This window comes from Saimiri boliviensis, chromosome 8 (genome assembly GCF_048565385.1).
Source record: "Saimiri boliviensis isolate mSaiBol1 chromosome 8, mSaiBol1.pri, whole genome shotgun sequence".
NCBI classification, from domain to species: Eukaryota; Metazoa; Chordata; class Mammalia; order Primates; family Cebidae; genus Saimiri; species Saimiri boliviensis.
The window spans coordinates 31,538,554-31,565,400 of record NC_133456.1 but is presented as its reverse complement, the minus strand read 5'-3'; the positions used below and the strand labels follow the sequence as shown (position 1 = coordinate 31,565,400).

The 26,847-nt window shown below is 37.8% G+C and overlaps 1 protein-coding gene and 1 pseudogene across 3 annotated transcripts in view; one reads left to right on the top strand and one right to left on the bottom strand.

The window, feature by feature from the left end:
• GSK3B (glycogen synthase kinase 3 beta) overlaps positions 1-26,847 on the bottom strand; it is a 234,256-nt gene that overhangs the window by 154,676 nt on the left and 52,733 nt on the right. For all 3 annotated transcript variants that reach the window (XM_003935408.4, XM_003935407.4, XM_074404309.1), the window contains exon 2: positions 1,429-1,622. In XM_003935408.4, the coding sequence (XP_003935457.1) occupies positions 1,429-1,622 (194 nt within the window). The remainder of the gene's footprint in view (positions 1-1,428; positions 1,623-26,847) is intronic.
• LOC104652562 (presenilin-associated rhomboid-like protein, mitochondrial pseudogene) lies at positions 21,785-25,650 on the top strand (annotated as a pseudogene).

Sequence of the window (26,847 nt, the reverse complement as noted above, 5' to 3'; positions counted from 1 at the left end):
GGGGGAGAGGTGAGAATTGGAAACAAAAACTATTGAATTTTTTAAAACTCTTTAGAATATTCTAGACATTTACAGCAGATAGACACTACGAAGTGTGTTATACCAGAGCGGTGATCACTTCTTATTGTTATAGCCCTTCATGGTTAACATAGGTCTTAGCACCTAGGAGGCGATCAGTAAAATGTTGCAGAAGTGGGAGCAGTAGGAAAGTGAGCAATGCTACATAGTGGCAGAGGCTTAATTACTACAGCTAGTGTCTTCTGAATCTCTCTGCTATACCACAACATAGAGATGACATCTGAGTTTCCATGCGTAGGCTCCCCTAATGAGGTACAAAAAATGAAAATAAATGGCAAAAACTGAAATTTGGGATTGCCAGTGTCTAAAGGCAGAAGGACAAGGAAAAAAAAAAAAGAAGATGATACCAAAAAAATAGTTATGAGAAAAATGGATAGTGTTATAATATGGTTTGGATGTTTATCCCTTTCCAAACCTCATGTTGAAATGTAACCACCAATATTGGAAATGGAACCTGGTGGGAGGTATTGGTCAACCTCTCATGAATGGTTTGGCACCATCCCTTTGGTGATGAGTGAGTTCCTGCTTAGCTAGTTCACAGGAGATCTGGTTGTTTAAGAGAATCTGGGGACAGGCATGGTGGCTCACACCTGTAATCCCAGCACTTTGGGAGGCTGAGACTGGTGAACTGCCTGACCTCAGGAGCTCGAGACCAGCTTGCACAGCATGGCAAAACCCCATTTCTACAAAATAATAACAGTTATAATAATAATAAAAGTCTGGATCTCTCCCTTCACTCTCTGACTCAGCTCTCGCTATGTGATGCACCTGCTCGTCCTTCATGTTCTGTCCATGATTAGAAGCTTCCTCAGACCATTACTAGAAGCAGATGTCGGTACCACACTTTGTGTACAGCATGCAGAACTGAGAGCCAATTAAACCTCTTTTCTTTATAAACTATTCAATATCAGGTATTCCTTTATAGAAACACAAAAACAGACTAACACAAGTTGCATCATGGATTAAAAAATTTTTTTCAAGAAAAGCAGCATAGCCAACGATATCAAATGCTTATATGCTACAGGCAGTGTTCCTCTGGTCTACACCAAACAGTAAATGGGCAGGAACAGGTCACTTTTTAAAGTATAAATTAAGAAGAAATTTTAACTTACTTTTCACAGGATTATAAATATATGTATCATTCATAATGATTACAAAAGTAATACTGCAATCTTCAGTGAATTTGATCTCTATAAAATACATGACTAGAAATGAAGTCACTATAATGTTTGAGCTCAACAAAAATGCACACAATAAAAGGAATCTGAAGCAAAAAGAAGCAACCAAAAAAATAATTATAGTACATGTATTACGACAGCAACAAAATACATTAAATACCGGAGGTTTTACCTTAAATCTCTTGTCTTGCAATACTTTCTTGATGGCAACCAGTTCTCCCGAATCACAAAGTTTGGCTTGATATACCACACCAAATGATCCATTTCCAATCACTTTAGTGTCTGTATAGCTGACTTCTTGCGGCCTGTCTGGACCCTGCCCAGGAGTTGCCACCACTGTGGTCACCTTGCTGCCATCCTTGTCTCCTAAAGGAAGAAAGATTTTTTTTTTTAAAATGACAACTGTAAAGAGTTAAATAGAGAAAACTGCCAAAGTATACAAGGTAAACTACATTCTTTTGTTTTTTTGAGGTGGAATCTCACTCTTGCCACTCAAGCTGGAGTGCAGTGGCACAATCTCGGTCACTACAACCTCTGCTTCCCGGGTTCAAGCAAGTCTCCTGCCTCAACCTCCCGAATAGCTGGGATTACAGGCGCCCACCACCATGCCCAACTAATTTTGTATTTTTAGTAGAGATGGGGTTTCACCGTGTTGGCCAGGCTGGTCTCAAACTCCTGACCTCAGGTGATCCACCCATCCTGGCCTCCCAAAGTGCTGGGATTACAGGCATGAGCCACCATACCCAGCCAAGGTAAACTATAATCTTTACTACAAATTAATTTTTAGCTTATCACATATAATTACTTCAATTATTTGTTTAAATTATAAGTCATTTTTTAAACTCCTATGTATTCAGTCATTCCATAGACCACACATAATGCTTAACTCCATCCCCATGAGGTAGATAGTACTGTTCCCATATTATAGGTAATAGGAAGCATGTTAAATTTGCCCACGATGAAACAGCAAATGGTGAACCCATGAGAGTCTGACCTTACCTATCCAATTCTAAAAGGACTTAGTGCTTTCCTCAAGGCCTTATTTTACTTGAAAATAAAATATGTGCAAATAAAAATGTCTAAGTATTCTGACTCTCTTCAGATCATTCTGCATTTGGGAAAGCAAGTCTTTAAGTTTTTGAATCTTCTTTTTAGCAAAGTAGAAGACCTCTCAGAGAAAGGTCAGATGGAGAAAAGAATGTTAATTTGGGGTTAAAAGATAATAAAACTTAAATAATCCAACCCATTCTGAACTGAGACCCATTTACAAGCAGATTACTGACTCCAGGGTTTCTATTTGCTCATAGCCCTCTTCTTTCCTTTTCTGCCTTCTCTCACCCCTAGTAGCAATACAAAAGCTCTCTTCAACTGAGGCACAAGAGCCACCTCCTACTTGACATAGTCCACAGTCACCATCTTGTTCTCTGAATTCTTAAATGATTCTCTGTATTATGCTACTTAGTATCTGACCTAAAAGAGCTTTACATTGTTCTTTCAGTGACTTCGACATAAATTAAAACGACTAATGTTTCTTCTCTCTTCCCTGACAAATCTAAAACCAATTCTCAATACAGTGTAAGTCCTTAGGCTCACTTATTAACTTGTATTTTTTTCTGTTACTCTTCCATTATAATAATTTTCTTTTTAAAATACTAACAACTCATACTAACCTAATAAAAGAAAAGTAACATATTTATGAGTATTTTTCTCTATGAAACATAAATTGCTAGATAAATGAATATCCAAATGTACTGGTAGCATAAGTAACTAATATTTATATCCCTCTAAATTCACATAAGTACTAATATAAACAAAAGCCAGTGAATGTCTGAGATCAATTAACACTTTTGTTAAATGGCATTCACAACAGATTCAAAAGCAATAAGGGATGTCTTCATAAGATAGCCAGGTGAATTACAGGCAGTCTATATTTATCATAGCCAGCCATCTTTAACATTTATGTCTTTAGGTCCAAGGTAAAACATTCAAATTGGCATGAAGTAATCATCCCAAATCCAATACCACTCGTGAAAAGAAATAAATCTTGTCAACACCACCATTTTTACTTACAGCAGTATTATATATGCTTTAAATGCATACAAACCCCAGCATACGCCAATACAAAAAAGCAGTTCTCAAAGCTTTCACATGCTCCCATCGAGTCTCGCCTTAATAGTAAAATAAATCTTAAGTACATTTGCTAAAAACCTAGTTCAATCTAATCTGAGTTCTAAATTACCATGCCCCACAAAAAAATCTATTTAATCTTAACTACAACTTTTCAGATTGACTATATAAGTTATTTTCTTCCTCATTTGTAAAACGACTTTTCTTTACTTGTATCTTAGCAGTTCTAAAAACAGAATCACAGTCTTCTGAACTTAAACTCTAAATGAAGAGCTCCAGAAATGTATTGAATGCATCTTTATAATCCAATTGTCTCAAGAGAAGATAAAAAGCATAAGATATTTCAAACATAGTCTGACTCTTCCCTGTGTTAGCCAAGTCAAAACCACAAAGTCAAAAAAAAAAGATTTTAAGGACTCTGAATTAATGATTTCACTGAAAAAGTTGCTTGAAAAATCTTACAAGCCTAAAACAAAAAAAAGGCTCATTATTATCTTACAAAGATAAACTAATATATTTTAAGAATGGTAGCCAAGTGTGGTAGCACATGCCTGTAGTTCCAGCTACTCAAGAGGCTGAAGTGGGAGGATCTCTTGAGCCTGGGAGGTGGAGGTTGCAGTGAGCCAAGACCTCGCCACTGCATTCTGGCCAGGGTGACAAAGCAAGACCCTGTCTCAAAAATAAATAAATAAATAAATAATGAAAGGCCAGGCATGGTAGCTCACACCTGTAATCCCAGCACTTTGGGAGGCCTAATCACTTGAGGCCAGCAGTATGAGACCAGGCTGGGCAACATGGCAAAACCCCATCTCTACTAAAAATACAAAAATTAGCCAAGCAGTGATACATGATACATGCCTGTAATCCTGCTACAAGGGAGGCTGAGGCATAAGAATCCCTTGAACCCAGGAGGAGAAGGTTGCAGTGAGCAGAGATCACGCCACTGTACTCTAGCCTGGGCGACACAGCAAGACTGTGTCCAACAACAACAAAAAAGCCTGCTATATTCCACAATTTTAATTAACTGAAAAACAGAAAACAAAAACTGTCTGGGTACAACTAAAAATTATATAGTTTTACTGTGTAACCATATTTCAATAAAAGAAACAGGAGCCCCACCTTTGTATTTCCTTCCTCCAGTAAGTAAACTTAAGAAATACAAGCATTTGTGATGACTTTTCCTACTTGCCTCCACAGGTTCTGAAAAAGGTCACATAAAAGGTCTCTTTAAAAAAGGTCACATTTCAAGGGTTCAAGAACTAGCTATGAAAAATATCCATCAGGACCCTGGGACTCAGCATCTCTTCACCCTAGACACTGAGCCTAGAAATGTCTATCCCAACATCGTAATTTGCAAATGGAAAAAAGCATAAATGAGCCAATTCTGCTAAAATATTAAAAGCAGAGTGGAAAGGTCCTACAGATACTATAGCTGAAAGAGAATCTTAAGGCCTGTTAATTTTAAGCTGAGATTTGCTGTAGATAAAGACCAATTCTTTCAAACTTTCATACATATAGAGACAAAGTACTTACCATCTTAGCAGTAATTAAAAGATTTACTCTATTCTGTCTAAAGCAGAGAAATTGCTAAGAATTATTACAGACTATATTTTCCACTAATATGTACTATCTAGATACAAGGAACAATGGATCTTCGGTCTTTTAGACTTCAAGCAACCTAGAACTTTTATTCATTATCAAGTTCTTCAGACCTTTCTATCAGATATTTGAAATAGCAGAGCTGAAAAGAATGGCAGGGCAATAATGGGGGATGACTTGGCATGAACATTAGTAATGCCATGGGTCAGTCAGCACTTAGCATGCCAAGGAAAAGCATGTTACCATTTAGCACTGTAATTAGCCAACCTGGCAGTAAGATAACAACTGTAACTTTGGGAGGCTGAGGCAGGCAGATCACGAGGTCAGGAGATCGAGACCAACATGATGAAACGCCGTCTCTACTAAAAACACAAAAATTACCTGGTCGTGGTGATGCATGCCTGTAATTCCCAACTACTCAGGAAGCTGAGGCAGGAGAATCGTTTGAACCAGGGAGTTGGAGGCTGCAGTAAGCAGAGATGGCACTACTGCACTCCAACCTGGCGACAGAGCGAGACTCCGTCTCAAGGAAAAAAAAAAGAGAGAACTGTATAAAATTATACTGTTTACAAAGAACTACCCCACTCATTGTTTCATCTACGTTAATACCTATAATAGATTAACTTATCATAAAGCTTTAGGTAGCAGAACTCTTGACATGCCTCATGCTGCCTTTGCTATATTTTAAAACTTTCCCACTACCCACTAACTTCGTATTCTTTTTTCCATCTTCCCTTAAAACATAAGATAATGTTTCTAATAACATAATGTAAAAGGATCAGCTCCAGGGGAATAGGAAGTAAGAGAATAAATCAACCGCCTTTTATAGTTTTCTGGCCTCAGTCATGTACTCCTTAGTATCGACATCTATTCCCAGAGATACTCTGGCAACATTAGGTTTTGAAATTTATACCAAAGCAAAACCACATGAAAAATAAAACTGTACAACAGTTGATTCTGTGATAGCCAAACAATTTAATATTTGCTACTACAAATTGGACCCTTTCAGACCACAGCACTGCTTCCAAGAGACCAAAATCCTCAAGAAAACGTAGAAATCACAACAAATCTGCTTAAACAAAAAGTAACCACTTTATGAAACAGTGATTTCCAAACTAATTATATGACACTAGCAATTACAATAAAATTGGTCTTCAAAAAAATGCCACTACCTTGAAGGTATAACAGCACAGCAGGAGGAACTAGTTCAGCTACAGGTCCTCTCTCCTGTCGGAGGACTTCACTCACACTGTACACATTTCCTACATAATTAAAACGCAGCATTCAATCCCTACTCTTTATCACAATAGATAAATCTTAAATACATAAACCACAATAGACTTCTCATGATGCAATGAAGAGATAGTATACAACAGAACAATCACTTTCTATTAGAGATTGTTAAATACAGAATAATTTTCTTTTTGAAGAGACAGGGTCTCTGTCATCGAGGCTGGAGTGCAACGGCATAATCATAGCTCACTCACTGTAACACTCCTGGGCTCAAGCAATCCTCCCACCTCAGCTTCCCAAATAACTAGCATTAGAGGTACAAACCACCACACTTGGCTAATGTTTTTCATTTTTTAATTTTTTGGAGAGACAGGGTCTCACTTTGTTGCCCAGGTTGGTCCTTAACTCCTGGCCTCAAGTAATCCTCCTACCTCAGCCTCCCCAAACCGCTGGGATCATGTGTGAACCACAGCATCCAGCCTAGATAAAATTTTTACAAAAGTCTTGGCAAGTTTAGGCATATCCCAAAATGATACATGCAGCCTAGTTCCCAATCTCTCAAAAACAGGATTGCTTCTGTAAACAACATTTTGTGATTATATTTCTTGAAGTCATCTCAAGTGACTCCTCAGACCAATCCACCCTGAGATGAACAAATGCAACACTGTGACATGGACCACATCCAAGATATGGAGGGTATATCCAAAAGCCAAAAATTCACTTCAAGGATATTTAAATATGTAGTAGGTGTCTGGCATTGACACTCTATTTGAATGATAAATCTCAAAGCTGAACATACTTTTTTCATTTAAAAAAGGTATTTAACTTGCTGTTTTAAGATTAGTTCTCAAAATCCAGTGCTGAGAAAAAGCAACAACTGAGGCACTTTGTAACTGAGGAGCTTTTAGAGGATATGTATAAGCTGTGTTACCCATACAAACTGAGCAAAGTCTTGCCACAGTCCAGTAAATACTCTGGGGACCTTGCTGTGGAAAGTTAAGTCTGCAATGACTGCCTCTATAAAAATTTTCCTACATCTCCACGTAGAAATAACAGAAAGTTAAACGTCTACAACAAAAAGCCTAGAGAAATCAGCACACCACACATGAAAGAGGAGGAGACAGGTGGACACACACCACAGGAGACAGAAAGCATTTTCGTGACATTTTCTGCCTAACAATATTACTAGTAGGGAAAATGTCACTGCCTATTATTATTTCTTTATCATGCAAAGAAATAACACACAGCTATTTTTAAAGGATGTTACAACGATGACACTCTATTGAAAAATATGATTACATAAATTACTCAAAAGAACTTTATCTTCAGTTATGAATAAGACTGTCAGAAGAGAAAACTGTAAATTTTTCAGACTAGATTGAAGTTCAAACAATTCTTTATCCAAAGAAACCAGGTAAAAAAAAAAAAAACAACAACAAAAACAAAACAAACAAAAAAAAAAACTTCTATTAAAACAAAGATGTTAGCCGGGAGCAGTGGCTCATGCCTGTAATCCCAACATTTTGGGAGGCCAAGACAGGTAGATCACCTGAGGTCAGGAGTTCAAGACCAGCCTGGCCAAAATGGCAAAACCTTGTCTCTACTAAAACTACAAAAAATTAGCAGGGTGTAGTGGTTGGCACCTGTAATCCCAGCTACTTGGGAGGCTGAGGCAAGAGAACTACTTGAATCAGGGAGGCAGAAGTTGCAGTGAGTCAAGATTGCACCTTTGCACTCCCACCTGGGTGACAGAGCCAGACACAGTGGCTCATGCCTGCAATCCCAGCACTTTGCAGGCCAAGGCAGGAGAACTGCTTGAGCTCAAGAGTTTAAAACCAGATTGGGCACCACAGTGAAACCCTGCCTCTATTTATTTTTTGAAAAAATTAAAATTAAATTAATTTTAAAAAGCAAAAATCTTCTCCACAAAATAAACTGCTAGAAACAAGAAAACAACATAAAAAATAATTAGCAAAGGAAATAAAAAGTAGAAAACTCAGCCCACAGGATCAGAGTCAGAAAATTCAAAAATGAACTTATTCTTGTGATGAAAACAGGGACTTTATTTTATGACACAGAAGCTTAACCAGAGAGTACAACTGCTTATATATGTTGGAACAAATGAAACTATGAAAAAAGAAAAGAAATATCAACCAAGCAGTTGAATCAATCAAAGCAACTCTAATGATCAATAGTAGGATGAAAATTCCAGGACAATTTTTACGTAAACTTGATGTGATAAAAATCATTCTAACAGGGCCTTTTCCCTTAGATCCCATTCATCTTCACATGATTCTAATCTAAGACATTAGAAAAACAAAAGAATTACTAAATTTCCTTTGGCAATTGGAAGAGTAAACAAAAAGAGAGGCAGAGAAAACAAAATGGACAGATGTCACACAGAGGCTGGCTTTTGGAGATGTTTCCTTGTCTATCACTTTTAGAAATGAAAAGGAAAACATATGGTGGCAAAGGATAGAAAGAACAGAAAGACTCCAGAGTCCTTTTCAGTCACAGGAAGATATCATGCTACTGAGATTAACAGACATCAATTCTGAAAAATCGTAACAGTCCCTTCTTTAAAAAAAAAAAAAAAAAAAAAAAAAAATCAGTCGAATTTTGTCCTTCAAGGCATAATGAAAAGAATATGGGCTTTGAAGTCATACGAAGGTTTATATCCCATGTTCAACCTAATTCATATCTATAAAATGGAGTTATCCGTTACTTAGGGTTGTGATGACTGAATAGCACAGTTTACATAGCTGTTGTTTTTTAAATGCATGCCACACAGGGGCTGCTCAATAAATTACAATTTCTTTGAACTCTGAATAATTATTAGCAGTGGAAATAGAAAAGAACGTCATTCTGTTTCACTATGCTCTTTTACCACTCACATGTGCCCTACCACAGTACTATCACAATGTCCTATAATTATTAAAAATCGGAACCCCTCACTTCACTAAGAGCTCTTAGAAAAGCTAGACACTGGTCGGGCATGATGGCTCACACCTGTAATCCCAACACTTTGGAAGGCTGAGGCGGGCAGATCACGAGGTTAGAAGTTCTAGACCAGCCTGGTCAATATGGTGAAACCCCATCTCTACTAAAGATACAAAAACTAGCCAGGTATCGTGGCAACGCGCCTGTAATCCCAGCTACTCAGGAGGCTGAAGCAGGAGAATCACTTGAACCTGGGAGGCAGAGGTTGCAGTGAGCTGAGATCACACCATTGCACTTCAGACTAGGCGACAGGATGAGACTGTCTCAAAGGAAAAAAGAAAAACCAGACATTTTTGGAATCATTTACATGTCCTGTGTGCACAAGGTTAAGCACAATTCAAGTGCTCAGCAAAGATTTGCTATTGAATTTATAAGAATCATTCAAGCAGAATTGTTAGGATTTGCAAATTGACTACTTCATGTTAAATGTTAAGTAGTACTTTTGCTTCTTCCTATGCTTGCCATTGGTCAGATATAAATCTCTGGGGAGAAGGTATATAGAAAAGTCTTTACAAGCAGTAAAACAGAATGGAGGGCTTACTGAAAACATGGTGACAACAAGCAGCCAAAACAAATGACTTAATGTGCCACGTGTATATTTATGTATGGATGGGAAATTTACTCTGTTCCTAATCCTAAGCATATTCCTTGAGAACGGTTTACAGCAGGCGTCCCCAAACTTTTTACACAGGGGGCCAGTTCACTGTCCCTCAGACCATTGGAGGGCCACCACATACTGTGCTCCTCTCACTGACCACCAATGAAAGAGATGCCCCTTCGTGAAGTGCGGCAGGGGGCCGGATAAATGGCCTCAGGGGGCTGCATACGGCCCGTGGGCCGTAGTTTGGGGACGCCTGGTTTACAGTTTGCAAGCACCACTCATAGTGGGCAAAAGAATCACCCAGGAGTTTGCTAAAATGAAACTCCTAGAATATAACCTCTAAAAGGTTAGTAGGTCTAAAGTGGGGCTCCAGAAACTGAATTTTTAATAAGCACCCCAAGTGCTTCTTAATGCAGATCCAGCTACCACACTTGAAGAGCCACAATATACCATTTAATTCCTACAAAAAGCCTGTGACATATTCAGAACACTCATTTAAGAAATGAGAAAATTTATGGTGTTCAAAATTTTGATAATTTGCTCAAAATAATCCTTTCAATAACTCATACCCACAGGATGCAGACCTGTCCATTTACTACAAAACTCCCGTGCCCTACTACATTACTTTGCTAAGGACCATGTCATAAAGATAAGAGACAGGTGTTTAGGCCCTGAAACCAACTTTTAATGTTCAGCAAAACCTAAAACTACAAATATCTTACAAAAGATGCTGAGGCAAGTATCTATTAGCCACTCAAATTTTTTCTTTGAAATATCCATACTTCTTTTAAGCCAATTTTAACTGACTCGATTTTTTATCCTCTTGATTTTACCTCAAAACCAAATTTTACTTTAAACCAAAAAATAAACCTCAAATCAGAATTTTTAACAGTCTGAACTTAAATATTATTTTACTTATAAGCTATAAACTGGAATCAAGCATATTTTCATTTTCTCTAACTTCACTGAACTGGAATAAAATCAAACCAACCCAAAGTGAGTAAGTATTTCACTTGGTCTTAAGCCCTCACTTGAAATAATGAAACAGGTTTGTTTTCCACACATGTTCAAAGGCTTACAGCATGTGCATAAAAAGCTTCAGCTTTTAGGAATTTACATTAGAATTTTAAGTCTTAAACATGATTATCTGCTTGATTTATAAGTTGTCCAAGTTGAAGTGCAAGTAACGGTAGACAAGACATTTAAATTTTTCTTCAGAAGGAAGGTTACCAGATTATCAAAGAATTATTAAACTATACATGTATGAAAAGTACAAATGGTAAGTATCTGAACTAAAGAAGTAAATAATTACTTTAAAAAATACAATGACTCACTCACTGATCCAGTCAGTGGTCACATTCTAGGAACATCAACCCTGAGCAGCCAAAAGCAAGCCCGAAAATAGATCTCTCAAGAAGCTGGTGTATTTTACCATAGTCTTTAGTGAGAGTAATACCAGATCAGTGCTCTACATATATCTGTTAATCTATTAGGTCTGTTTTTGGCCTACCACACATCCCTTTGATCCTCAATATTGCAATCTGACAACCCAAATGCCCCCAATGTAACAGCTTACCCACCCCTGCCCTCTCCTGAAATATGCAAAGATATCTGCACTCCTTAATCCAAACTGCTTTTTCCATAACACAGCATACACATTTACACACATTTTTACATCACTTTAAAGTGGAGACTATTATAAATTGCTGTTGAATTCAAACAGTAAAGGAAGGGAGTAGAGAGCATAGAATTTGTTTTCTCCCAGAAGACTACTGCTTACTCTAAGTCAGTCCTACATATTTTACCAATTACCATTTAATGACTAACATCCAATCCATGAGAGCAACACTTATGGTTATCACACACTGGTGGAGTCCCATTTTATGACTAGGTAGATGGCAGTCTGTAAAATATCTGTTCATTTATAAGTGACAAATTTCTACAGGCTGCTGCTATGCTTTAAAAACTAAAAGTAACCTAAATAAATATCTCTACTTCTTCCTCAGAGATGACCTAGGACCCTGCAATTACCATCTCAAAAAAGTGAAGTCAATTCAACAGATTGAGAAAATAATGAAGAAAAACTCATATATTTGACAGTCTTCCCTAGGACTAATCATGATCACCAAGCCATTATCACCCATCATCATCACAAACAAATTTGTCAAGCACTTTATAGTTCAAAAGCACATTCAGACCATTATCTCATTTGATACAAGTAACAAGGGAGGAAGAACTAGTACTAAATCAAGGAGGGAACTGAAACTCAAAAAAAAAAAAGGTAAAATTGCTCAAGGTTATACTGGTGACCCCTGAACAATATGCGTTTGAACTGGACAGGTTCACTTATACATAGAATAAAAAGTACAGTATTCGCAGGATGTAAAACCGACATATACAGAGGGCCAACTTTCCACATACAGTGGTTCCATCGGGCCGACTGCAGGACTTGAGTAAGATTTTGATGTGCCCAGTGGTCCTAGAACCAATCCGCCAAGTAACAGCAATGACTGTATAGTTATAGTTTATCTATAGTATTAAAAACTATGCTGTAGTCTTACAGTACTCATCCAATTCCTAAGTTTAGTATACTTTCCAATACTTGTAAAAGTGGAAGTGAACTGAACAATTTATATTCTAAAATAAATCCATAAAAATAACTCGGTCCAATTATCACCACAGATTTTGAGTAAGAGTCTTGACATCTCATAATATAAACTGCAAAAATACCTTTAAATATAAAACTGTACCATTTTGCTGATATACGAAGCTACTCAAGAGAAAAATCATCTAAAATGAGAGCCAGAAATTCCCCTGAGGAAAATCAAATCAGTGAAGAGAGAGCAAACATTTAAACACTTGAACAAGTTTATCACAATCCTAAGTAATAATCCATAGCCTAACAACAGCTGCTATGTTTGCAGGACTAGAAGAAACACTTCCTGATTTTCATTTGGACTGGTTTCTTCTAAATATGAAACATTTTGGAGATTAAAAAAGGAAGCATAGTTTTTCTAATAAACAAACAAAAAAAGAGAATACAAAAACCAAATTCCTCTCATCACATAATAGTTTTAGGCATCTGTTGTATTAGCTAAAGTACAATATTTTACTTTTACTTTTCATAAATTCAAAAAAATGTATCTTCTTGATAATAATTTAATACATCAAAAATATTCCAAATGTATATCAAACTAAATATTTTTGTTGAGCTGCTGTACCACATTATGAAAAAAACAATACTGAAACAGTTCATATAAAAATATCAAAGTAGGATTCTACTCCCCATTCCCAGTTCTAAACAGCTTCCAAAGATATCCAAAACCAGTGACTAGCACAAGGACTGCTAACCAAACACAGTTTATTAACACCTTTGCTCTCCTCCACTAGAATCATTCAAGTTATACTCTCCTCCTATTCCCTTAAACTTGCATTATTTGTATGTCAATGAAATTTACCTCAAGCAATTTCTTTTTCAAACACACATCATAGGTTACTACATTTTCCATTGTTCTTTCATATCTTTCTTATCTAAGGAAACTACTACTTTTCTACCATTTTCATTCCACTCAGAAGCTAAAATACAACCTTAACCATAGCTGGTAAGCAAAAAGATAAAACTTCTGCTCTATACCAATTTCAAAAGAAAGAAATGCCATCAACCTATCAAGTGCCTGAAAGGACGCAGAAAGGCCTGCCAGACTCCAGCAAGTCTTTACGCATGATCTTCCTCTGATTAAATCCCTTTAACAATCACACATACAAGAAAATGTTTCAAAACTAATTCTTAAAGGTGTTTGGTTTTGTTTAAATACTATTCTTGCTACATTATTTTCTATTATGTGTCACTGTAAATATGCAGACATTTGAGCTAATTATAGCTTCATTAGGCTTTTGTAGGATAGCCTGAGAACCTATTTGCATTTTACATATTTACAAAACTTACTATGGAAAAATATTTTCTAAGTTCCAAAACAATTTATGAACTTTTAGAAAACAATCTGTTTATCAGCTACAGCTTCACTGTGTAACTAAATAGGAGGAGGAGACATGACTAAAACATTACCACTTTAGCTGCTATAAAGATAAAATACCTCCAAACAACTTTATAAGAACCCCTTAAATTAATTAATCTATGGAAAATAAAATAGCAGGTAATTAACTAAGAGTTCTGTCATTAATTCCATTTATACAAGGACTATACACTTTCAAGGACTATACACTTCTAGTTTACAATTTCATTAGTAATGATGCTATGTTTATAGTTAATATAACAAGGAACATGCCTAAGATAAAAATAATGTAGGCATACCTTATTTTATTGCGCTTTGCAGAAATTGTTTTTTATAAACTGAAGGTTTATAGCAACCCCATGTTAAGCAAGTCTATCAGTGTCACTTTTCCAATAGCTCGTGCTCACTTCATGTCTGTGTCACATTCTACAAAGGTAATTTTTGTAGTATTTCAAACTTTTCACTATCATTAAACCTATTATGGTGATCTGTGATCAATGAGAGCAAACTTAATCGATTAATATTGTGTGTGTTCTGACTGCTCCACCAACCAGCTGTTTCCTCATCTTTCCCCCTTTCCTAAGGCCTCCTAATTCCAGACACAACAATATTGAAATCAGGCCAACTAATAACCCTACAGTGGCCTCAAAGTATTCAAGTGAGAGGAAGAGTCACCTGCTTCTCACTTTAAGTCAAAAGCTAGAGATAATTAAGCTCAGTGAGGAAAATATGTCAAAAGCCCAGACTGGCTAAAAGCTATGCCCCTTGCCCAGATAGGCTGAAAGCTATGCTTCTTGTGCCAAACAGTCAGCCAAGTTGTGAATACAAAGGAAAAGTTCTTTTTGTTTTGTTTTGTTTTGTTTTGAGATGGAGTTTCGCTCTTGTTGACCAGGCTGGAGTGTAATGACATGACCTCTGCTCACTGCAACCTCCACCTCCCAGGTTCAAGCGATTCTCCTGTCTCAGACTCCCCTGTAGCTGGGATTACAGGAATGCACTAACATGCCCAGCTAATTTTGTATTTTTGGTAGAGACGGGGTTTCTCCACGTTGGTCAGGCAGGTCTCGAACTGCCGACCTCAGGTGATCCACTCTCCTCAGCCTCTCAATGTGCTGGGATTATAGCATGAGCCACTGCGTCTGGCCAAAGGAAAAGTTGTTGAAGGAAATTAAAAATGCTACTCCAGTGAGTAGATGAATCATAAGAAAGTAAAACAGCCTTATGGAGAACGTTTGAGTAGTTTGGATAGAAGACCAAACCATCTACAACATTTCCTTAAGCCAAAGCCTAACCCAGAGCAAGGCGAGAACTCTCTTCAATTCTATGAAGGCTGAGAGAGGTGAGGAAGCTGCCAGGTTTGAAGCTAGCAGAGGAAAGATGCCCTCTCCATAACTTACAGGTACAAGGTAAAGCAGTAAGTGCTGATTCAGAAGCTCCAGCAAGTTATCCAGAAGATTTAACTAATATCATTGATGAGGACGGCTACACTAAACAACTTCTAGATGTCATTAAGAATATTCATGATTCACAAGAATAGGAACAAGAGTTTGGAAGATACCAACTCTCCTAGATGATTTTGAGGGTTCAAAACTTCAGTGGAGGAAGTCAGTGCAGATGTGGTAGAAATAGCAAGAGAACCAGAATTAGAAACAGAGCCTGAAGATGTGACTGAACTGCTGCAATCATGTGATCAAACTTGAACAGATGAGGAGTTGCTTCTTACGAATGAGCAAAGAAAATGATTTCTTGAGATGGAATGTACTCCTGGTGAAGATGCCATGACTACTGCCAAAATCCGAGCAAAGGATTTAGGATATAATAGTTGATAAAGCAGCATCAGGGTTTGAGAGGACTGATTCCAATTTTGAAAGAAGTTCTGCTATAGGTAAAATACTACCATACCTGGGGTGCTGACTACTGTAGTCCCAGCCATTCAGGAGGCAGAAATATGATGATCAATTGAGCCTAAGAGTTTGAGTCCTGCCTAGGCAACACAGTGAGACACCCATCTCTTTGAAAAACATAAACAAATATAATGCTATCAAACAGCATCTCGTGCTATAGAGACTTTTTTTTTGTGAAAGGAAGTCAATTAATCCAGCAAACTTCATGGTTGTCTCATTTTAAACAACTGTCACAGCCACCTTAACCTTCAGCAACCACCACCCTGAACGGTCAATAGCCATCAACACTGAGGCAGACTCTACATCAGCAAAAAGATGACTACTTGCTGAAGGCTCAAATGATTATTAGCATTTTTAAACAATAAAAAATGTTTTAATTAACATTATTTGTTTAGACATAATGCTATGGCACTGAACAAACTACAGTATAGCACCAACATAACTTTTAAATGCACTAAGAAACAAAAAAAATTGTGTAACATGCTTTATTGGGGTGGTCTGGAACCAAACCCACAATATTGTCAAGGTATGCACATATTAAATAACATTGTCCCAACTGATTACAGTTACTTATAATCAAATCCATATTGGTTTTTACTTTTGCCCTATCTTTTTCCCTCTAATACGATCCTTAATACTTCCCAATCCTCTTCCCACAAAAAGAGAGAAAGAGAGAGAGAGAGAGAGGGAGAAAGGAGACAGAGAAGAAAGAAAAACAGACCAACTGACCAGCCTTTAGAGAATCTGGCAATGCCATTCAGATAGGGCAAGATCTTGAAGGAGTTTAACAAACTGAAATTAAAAGGACAGTCATACAAGACTGCATATTGTGTGATGCTGTTTATATATGTTCAAAATAAGCAAATCTATAGAAACAAGATAGACTTACTAATCTACCTGGTTGTCTAAGGCAGGCAGTGTGCATGAGGAGAAGGCGAGTGACTGCTAATGGATAATTAGTTTCTTTTAGGGGCCAGACGTAGTCGCTTCTTCCTGTAATCCCAATTCTTTGGAAGACCACCGCGGGCGGATCACTTGAGACCAGGAGTTTCAGACCAGCCTGGCCATCTCTACTAAAAACACAAAAATTTGGCTGGACATGGTGGCAGGCACCCATAATCCCAGCTACTTGGGAGGTTGAGGCATTAGAATCACTTGAACCCGGGAGGCAGAGATTGCAATGGGCCTGGATGACAGCAAGACTCTGTCTCCAAAAGATAAGATAATAAGATAAAATGACATAAATAAAATAAAAGTTTGCTTTTGGAAATGATGAAAATGCTCTAAAATTAGATTGTGGTGATAGTTGCATAACTGGAAGTATCACTGAATTTTAGAAATCATTGAATTGCACATTTTAAATGAGTGAACCGTGTGTGTGTGTGTGTGTGTGTGTGTGTGTCTATTTCAATAAAACTGTTTTTAATAAAATGAAATAAAATAAAAATACATGCCCCTTCCAAAATAAGGGGACAGTGAGGTTAAGGCAGTGAGAAAAAGAATAATAGAAGGCCAGGTGCTGTATTACAAAGCTTTGTGGGCCATATCAATACCACTTAGTTTAATTAAACGACTACGCCTTGTCTGATAACCTAGTACATATGAATCACAACTTAAAGATAGTTATTTTTAAATGTCCAACACCTCCCCTACACTGGCTTTACAGTAAGGTCACATAAATAATTTAACTATTTTAGCTACTAGATATAAAAAACTGAAGTCGGTGAGAAATGAATAGCCTCTAATTAAGCATATTATTTATAAAATCAGACATCTTGCCATGCTATTTTTAGAAAACAATGATCAGTGTAAACAAAACATCTATGTTGTTTTAATTTAAAATTTTATCATCTAGGTTGAGAAAGTGAAATGAATCAGTATCACTACTCTTGAGTAATACCACCAAAAAAAAAAAGATGACTGTTTTTTTTTTCCTGAGGATCTATGATACTTCTCAGCATGGTTAAAAGCGGACCATGAAAATACCATAGGCAGCTATGGAGGTGGGTGGCAAGGTAGAGGAGAGAGGATACACGGAAAAGTCTCTTACACTTAATGTTTTTTACCCAAAAAAGTCCCCTATACATTACTTGTAAGACTACCATCTTCCAGATTAGTGTACTAAGTTGAGGGAAGAAAAAGAAGCCTACAAAAGTAGAGTGAACTCCTGATGTGGTGATGAAATACATCTTTAGAAACGACCGCACGTGACTAGTGGACCTCTCTCCTTACCTCACTACCACATCCCTCAGGCTACGGAAAAGTGGATTAAAAACAGCCACATCCACAGAAAAGAAAAAGGTCCAAAATACAATAAGAATCAGGGAGAACTCACTGACAGACATTATATATCAAAACAAAACACCTAGAAAGAGCTAGCCAATTTAGTCATGAGAAAGTTGAAAAAACTGACACAAACACATTGCAAGAAAAACATGAAAAAGCCAACTAAGAACTATAACTTCTAGGAAGAGAAAAAAAAAATTCTAAATGCTTCTTAAGTCCTACAGAAGAAAGTAAAAGCACGAAATAAAACAAAAGTACAAATATAAGGTGATAAAAGGCAGATTAAAAAGGGAAATTGCTTTGATCTTTGTATTTAGTTTATTGTGGCTACAGTGACAAATTACCGCAAACTATGTGGCTTAAAACAATAAAAATTACTCTTACTGTCCCAGAGACTAGAAGTCCAAAATTAAGGTGTCAAAAGGGCTGCAATCCCCCTGGAGGCTCTAGGAGAGAATCCATTCCTTGCCTCTTCTTAACTTCTGGTAGCTGGCAATACTACTTGACTGGTGTCCTTGTGTCTTATCATTCCAATCTCTGCCTCTGTGGTCAAATCTCTCCTCCTCTAGGTATCTCTTTTCTTCTGAATATCTCTTACAGTAACAGCTATCACTGGATTTAAGTCCCATTCAAATAACCTAGGGTGATCTCATTTCAAGATCCTTAATTTAACTGCAATCTGTAAAAACTCTTTTTCCAAATAAGGTAACACTCACAGGCTGCAGAAACTTAACACGGATGTTGTTACAGACTGAATGTTTATGTCCCCCCAAAATTCACAGTTTGAAGCCATCAGTCCCAATGTGATGGTATTAGGAGGTAGGGCCTTTGGCAGCTAATTAAGTTTAGATGAAATCACGAGGGTGAAGCCTAAGAAGAGATCAGACACCAGAGCATCCTCTCTCCATCAAGTGAGGATACAGTAAGCAGGCAACCACCTATAAGCAGGAAGAGGGCCCTCATCGAGAACTCGATCTGCTGGCATTTTGACCCTGGTTCCTCTTCCTAGCCTCCAGAACGATGAGAAATACATTTAATGTATTTAAATATATGCTTATTTAAATATGACAAATATTTGTTTTGTTTAATTAAGGTAAGAGCCAAAGTTGACTAAGACAGATATCCTCTGGAGGGCTGTTTTTTAGCCTACAACAGTTCTCAATTTGTTCTTAGCACAACAGAACATCAGAGATCTAATAAATAAACTAGAAACAGCAAAGAACAGAAAAAAATACAGTGAAAAATTATTGGCAGGGAGGAAAGGAAATCATAATAGTGAATGCAGAGGGAATCAATTAAGAAATTAAACTAATTCTGGAGAAGATGATACATGTGAAGAACAAAGATGATCCAGCATTGAATAATTATTGTTCCAAAAGTAGATGCCACACATGAATAGAAAATTGCTTTGAAATTTTCCTTGAAACTGAGAATAGGACAAAAAGGTACAATGTATGCCAGAAAGAACACACTCAAAATTATCAAAGTATCATGGTTAAACTCAAGGATAAAAAAGAGTCTACCAGGCATCCAAACAGAAAAATATTAGTTGCCCAAAAATCAGTCAACATAAAAGGCAAGTTGGGGGACACATGGGGCAAAGAGGCAGGAGATGTTTGTAGAAAAACCAGCACACTAAATTATGAAAAAACAGGCCAAACTTCTACCACTGTTTGGCTTATGACCTTGGGGAAGTCAAGGAATGTCCTTTTTTAGGACTTAGCTTCCTTATCTGTAAACTGAAAGGACTGAATATAAAATTTCGACCTCTTTAGGCTCTGAAACTATGATGGACGGTAGCCAGATTAAGAGGATCCACATTAATTTCCAAACATGAAATCTTGAAGTGTATTTTTCCTTAAAAGCAGCAGGACAAAAAATTAGCCAGGCATGGTGGCACATGCCTGTAATCCCAGCTACTTGGGAGGCTGAGGTAAAATAATCAATTGAACCCAGGAGGCGGAGGTTGCAGGGAGCCGAGACTATGCCATCCATTGCACTCCAGCCTGAGTGACAGGGTGAGTCTCTGACTTAAAAAATAAAAAGCAGCAGAAGTGGCCAGGCGCAGTGGCTCACACCTGTAACCCAAGCACTTTGGGAGGCCGAGGTAGGTGCATCACTTGAGGTCAGGAGTCAAGATCACTGTGACCAACATGGTGAAGCCCCCGTCTCTATTAAAAATACAAAAAAAATTAGTGGGCATGGTGGTACGTGTCTGTAATCCCAGCTACTCGGAAGGCTGAGGCAGGAGAATCACTTGAACTCAGGAAGCGGAGGTCGCAGTGAGCCAAGATCACGCCACAGCACTCCAGCCTGGACAACAGTAAGACTATGTCTTGGGGGAAAAAAGGCAGCAGGGGCAACAAAAATGAAGCCCTATTCTTTGACCCAGTACTTCCCTTTCTAGGAATATGGCAAAAGTAAAAAGAAACTGGAACAAAATAATTGATTTACATAGATATTCATTAAACCACTATTTACCACATCAATAAATCAGAGCCAATCCAGATGTCCAATAGTAGAGAATCATTAGGTAAACTATGATACATTCACAATGAAGAGAATATTAAGCAGCCATTAAAATAACATTTTCCAAGAATATTTGATGGTTTAAGAAAATATTCATGACACAAGATTACATGAAAAAGGAGAGTGCATAGCTACAAATTGCTATATATTCTGTGATCACAATTTTGAAAACAAATGTTACACAAACACACCAAAAAGTAAGCAGGAATTTTCTCTGGATAGTGAGAATACAAGCAAATTTTTATTCTTTTTTTGTCTCTCTCCGTAATTTCCAAATTATCTACACTGAGCATATAAAATGTTAAGATAAATTTGCTGGAAGTTCTAAAAAGATATTCAAAGATATTCTTCCCAAAGAAGTATTACTGTCACTGGGTTCTAAAAAAAATCAGCAACTATATCTTGAGTAATTTATCCTTAGTTCTAAAATTGAGTATAATCAGCAAAGAGATGAATTGAGTGCCTCATTCATAGTCAATGTTTATTCTTCAATTAGGCATTGTTACATTCAGTACAGAAAAGGTTTGACAAGAAAATAACTTGGCTAGAGCATGACTTACTGGGATGTATGTTTAAAAGATTTTCTTAAAGGTTGTATGTTTATCCAGACTCAACTTTTATGAACCACTATGTAACTGTCCATTTAAATAATGAAACAATTAATGAGGCATTGTTACTATTTGATAAGAGAAATGAAGAAGCCAACCTAGAACCTCATCATACCATAATTAGAGCCTGCTGAAGCAGATTTACCTCATGAAAAACTTGTCCCTTACCCAATAAACTATTTGAAACCTTTCAGACTATGCCACTAAGGCCATAAATCCCTCTAGTCTACAAGAGATTAAAAGGACTAAATCTATCAACACCTCATATCCTTGTTTACCTAAGTCTCCACCAGAAACACTAGCCTTTCTCATTTGTTAACTCTCATCCCCCTACACTCCACACATCCCTCTCATCTGAATCAACTCCTCAACTCTACCTTTTCTGTAATCAGCAAACTCCGCTTTCTGGCCTTATGGACAACGTAACTCCCCCAAATATGATACTTTCATAAATCCCCACGGAGGCTGATATTATTCAGTTCCCTCCAGACGTCTCAAAACCATGTCCTTGCAAGCCGTGGTGGGGCAGAGGTTGGGAAGATGGTGCGGTGAGGCTGGACAGCGACCAGGCGTAGGCTCCACCAGTAAATGGTCACAGCTAACAGCTCACTGTGGCCCTAGCCCCGCTATGGCTGCTCAGACAAGGTTTAAAGTCTTTATTCGGCAAAAATGTGGATTCAGAAAAGCACCCAGGAAGGCTGAACCTCAAACATCAGACACAGGCACAAGTGGTGAAGCATACAACACAAGTGCATTGATTCCTTTTAGCCAGATGTGGTGGTGCGTGTCTATAATCCCAGCTACTCGGGAGGCTGAGGCAAGAGAATCATTTGAACCCAGGAGGTGGAGGTTGCAGTGAGCCACGATTGCGCCACAGCACTCCAGTCTGGGTGACAGAACCAAGACTTGGCGGGGAGAGGGGGTGGGGGAGCAGGAGCAACAAAAATGAAGCCCTATTCTTTGATCCAGTACTTTGCTTTCTAGGAAAGAAACAGTCTGTTATTATTCTCTGTATCCTATAGGGACTCTCATAAAACCTTATTTTTTACTGTTGGGTTTACAGGCTGTTTGGATCTATTTGGCTATACGAATCACTGAAATCCAGGGTCTAGAGTTATTTTGATGATATACAAGTTGACTGGTTGGGTAGCATAAGACCACAAAAAGGAGATTTCAGAAAGGAGATAAACAAGTGGTGGAATAACCTAAGTGATGGCCAGCAGACTGAGACAGGTTATCACAGCTGCAAAAGAATCTCTTTGTATTCTGTTTATTGGAGCACCTTCTCTACAGTGGACAATGAACAGATATTTCGCATCTAATCCAGCCTCAGAAGTCCTTTGTTCTCCAATGTTGCTGTCAATATTCAGTCATTTCTCCTTATTTCACAGGGCACCTAATATGTATGTTTTGTGGAGTTCCTCCTCCGACACAGTGAACATTCTGGGTCAAGAGTAGTCCATGGCAGTGTACCTATCTGCAGGTGTTATTTCCAAATGTGTCAATTAAGTGTGTAAAGTTGCCACAGGAAGCTATGGACCATCACTTGATGCATCTGGCACCATCCCAGCTAATTTTTCTGTATTTTTAGTAGAGATGGGGTTTTGCCATGTTAGCCAGGCTGGTCTTGTGATCCACCTGCCTCGGCCTCCCAAACTGCTAGGACTACAAGCGTGAGCCACCACACCTAGCCAATAATTGAATGTACTTTTTAAAGTAGCTTCATTAAGTTATAATTCACATAACACATAATTCATCCATCTAAAGTGCACACTTACCAATTTTTAGTACTTTCACAGGCTTGTGCAACCATCGCCCCAATCAAACCCAAAAAGAAACTCTGTACCTCTTAGGTATCATTCCCCAATCCTTCCATTCTAGCCCTAAGGAAACAGTAATTTGCCTTCTGTCTACAGATTTGCCTATTCTGGATATTTATATAAGTGGAATTGTATAATACACAGTCTTTTGTAATTGGCTTGACTTAGAATGTTTTCCAGGTTCATCTATGTTGTAGTACGCTTTGGTTCACTTCTTTTGATTCCTCAGTAATATTTCATATATGGAAATACCATATTTGATGTCTCCATTCATCAACTGATAGATGTTTGTTTCTTCTTTTAGCTATTAATAATGCTATAAACATGTGTATATATGAACATATGGGTATATATACCTAGGCATGGAATTGCTACATTATATGGTAACTCTATGTGCATTTGGAGAACTACCAGATTGTTTTCTAAAGCAGCATCATTTTACATTCCCAAAGCAGTGTATGAGGGTTCCAATTTCTTCATATCCTAACAAACATTGGTTATAACCTGACGTTTTTACTGCAGCCATCCTAGTCTGAAGTGGTATCTTGTGGTTTTGATTTTTATTACCATGACGGCTAATGATACTGAGCATCTTTTCATGCACTGATATGGTTGGCTCTGTGTCACTATCCAAATGTCGTTTCAAATTGTAATCCCCATGTGTTGGAGGAGGGGCCTGGTAGGAGGTAAATGAATCATGGGGACAGACTTCCCCCTTACTGTTCTTGTGATAGTGAGTTCTCAAGAAATCCAGTTGTTTGATATTCTCTCTCTCTCTCTCTCTCTCTCTCTCTCTCTGGCTTTTTATTACTGAAGTGTAAGAGTTCTTTTTGTATTCTAGATACAAGTCCTTTATCAGACATAATTTGTAAGTATTTTTCCCTTTCTGTGTTTTCTCTTTCTTGATGGTGTTTTGAATGTTCAATGTATCCATTTTTTAATTTTGTTGCTTGTGTGCTTGGTACCATATTTAAGACGCCATTGCCTATCCCAGGTCATGAAAACTTACTCCTATGTTTTCTCTTAGGAGCTGTTTAATTTTAGATCTAGTATTTAGGTCTTTAATCAATTTTGAGACAATTTTTGTAGATGGTGTGAGGTAAGAGTTAACCTTCATTCTTTTGCATGCAAATATGCAGCTGTTCCAGACCATTTGTGGGGGAAACAAATTCTTTCATCATTTAATTATGTTGGTATCCTTGCCAAAACCAATTGACCATAAAGGTAAGGGCTTATTTTTAGACTAACAATCATACTCCGTGAATCATATCCAAGCACCACACTGTCTTGACTGAGGTAAATTTCCAGATTGAGAAATGTAAATAAATAAATAAATAAATAAATAAATAAATAATAAAATCCTCGGTTCACTCAAAAATAAAAATAAAAATAAACAAAAAGAGAAATGTGGGTCCTCTAACTTTATTTTTCCATTTTTGAGGGGCTATTCAGAATCTGTCACGGGCTGAACTGGGTACCCCAAAAAAGATTTGTTAAAGCCCTAACCGCAAGAACCTCAGAATGTGACCTTATTTAGAAATAGGGTATTCACAAAGGTAATCAAATTAAAATGAGGGAAGGGAGAGATGGCTCACGCCTGTAATCCCAGCACTTTGAGAGGCCGAGGAAGCCAGATGACCTGAGGTCAGGAGTTCAAGACCAGCCTGGCCAACTTGGTGAAACCCCGTCTCTACTAAAAATACAAAAATTAGCCAGGAGTGGTGGCAAATGCCTGTAATCCTTGGGAGGCTGAGACAGGAAAATCGCTTGAACCTGGGAGGCAGAGGTACCAGTGAGCCAACATCATGCCACTGCACTCCAGCATGGGGGGATAAAAGCAAGACTTCATCTCTTTAAAAAAAAAATTAGCCGGTCACGGTGGCATGGCTGTAATTCCAGCTACTTGAGAGGCTGAGGCAGGAGAATTGCTTGAAACCAAGAAGGTAGAGGCTGCAGTGAGCCGAGATCAAGCCACTGCACTCCAGTCTGGGCAACAGAGCGAGACTCCATCTCAAAAAAAAAAAAAAAATTAAATCAGCTCATTCTCATGGGCCCTAATCCAGTATGACTGGTGTCCTTACAAAAAGAATTTTGGACACACAGACAAACATACACAGAGAGGAGATAATATGAAGACACAGAGGTAGAGGAAATCTTAGTTACTGTAGTGATCTACAAGCCAGGAAATGCCAGGGACTGCTAGCAAACGCTAGAAGTAGCAAGTAAGGGGTAATTCCCTAAAGCAGCCAGATCGAGCATAGCACTGCTGACACCTTGATTTTGGACCTCCAGCTTCTAAACTGCAAGAAAAATTTCTGTTGTTTTAAGCCACTCAGTTTTAGTACTTTGTTATTACAATTCTTGGAAAGTAATACAGGATCCCTTGTATTTTCATATAAATTTTAGGATCAGCTTATCAATTTCTGCAAAAGGCAATTAGAATTTTGCCTTCTGCAAAAGGCAATTGGAATTTTGATAAAGCACTGGATCTGTAGATCAACTAGGAGAGCACTATCATTCAAACAATATTAAGTCTTCCAATTCATGAACATAGAATGTCCATCTTTTTTCTAGGTATTCGTTAATTCCTTTCAATGTTTAGTAATTCCCAAATTATGCGTTTTGTACTTCTGTTAAATTTATTCTTATTTTGTTCCTTTAGATGGCATTATAAGCGCAACTGTTTGCTTAATTTCAGTTTCAGTTTGCTTATTTCTACTGTACAGAAACGTAGTTGATTTTTAAACACTGATACTATATAAAATGAGTTCAACCTTGCTGAACTCATTTATTAACTCTAATAGATTTTTAGCAAATTTCTAAGGATGTTTCTATGTATACCTGCAAAAAGAGATAGCTGTACTTCTTCTTTATCACTCTTATGCCTTTTACTTCTTTTCCCGTCTAACTGCTCTGGCTAGAAACTCTAATATAATGTTAAATAGAAGTGGCAGCAGAGGACATCCTTATGTTGCTGCTAATATTAGGTAGAAGGCATCCAATATTTTGCCCTTAATCATGATATTAGCTCCGGGTATTTTCATAGATGTCATCAGATGGAGCAAGTTTCCTTCTATTGCTAGTTTATTATTTTTATCATGAATAGAATATACTTTTTAATACCTCTACAGTCTATATAATGTTAAGCTCACTGGTGCTCTGATGTGCTAAATTACTAAAACTGTTATGAAGTACAACTTATTAAACAAAATCCTGGATTTTTTTATGGACCAGCCTGGCCAACATGGCAAAACGCTATCTCTACTAAAAATACAAAAAGTAGCTGGGCATCATGGCAGGTGCCTGAAATCCCAGCTACATGGGAGGCTGAGGTAGGAGAATCACTTGAACTCGGGAGGCAGAGGTTGTGGTGAGTCAAGATCACACCACTGCACTCCAGCCTGAGCAACAGACTGTTAGACATAGTGAACCCCAAGTTTTTCTTCAAAGAATCAGTATGTCAATATGTTCAGCTCTCTTATTCTTTAATTCTCCATTTTAAAGTTTAACTTCCTTATAGTATCAGCAAACAACCTTTTCCCCATTTCTAATCAGTAGTTCACATCTGTTCCCGGTCCCCTGCTCTGTCCTGACTCATTCTGGTGACCTTCTCTGGTCACCTGCTTTGATCCCTGGTTACCTGCTCTAAACTGCCCGTAACCGTCCTTCCTGCCAAACTACCCACCCCACCACTCTGGCTCATACCCCTGGCTCCCTTTAAAATATACAATCGGAATTAGACTAGACTGTACAGTCTAACCCTAGTCAACACAGGAACGACACAGCAGTTGCGGTGACCTCCATCAGGAATAAGTACCTCTTCATCTTCCTCGTCCAGGTGTGCAGTCACCATTGTTCCATCTGTGAGCCG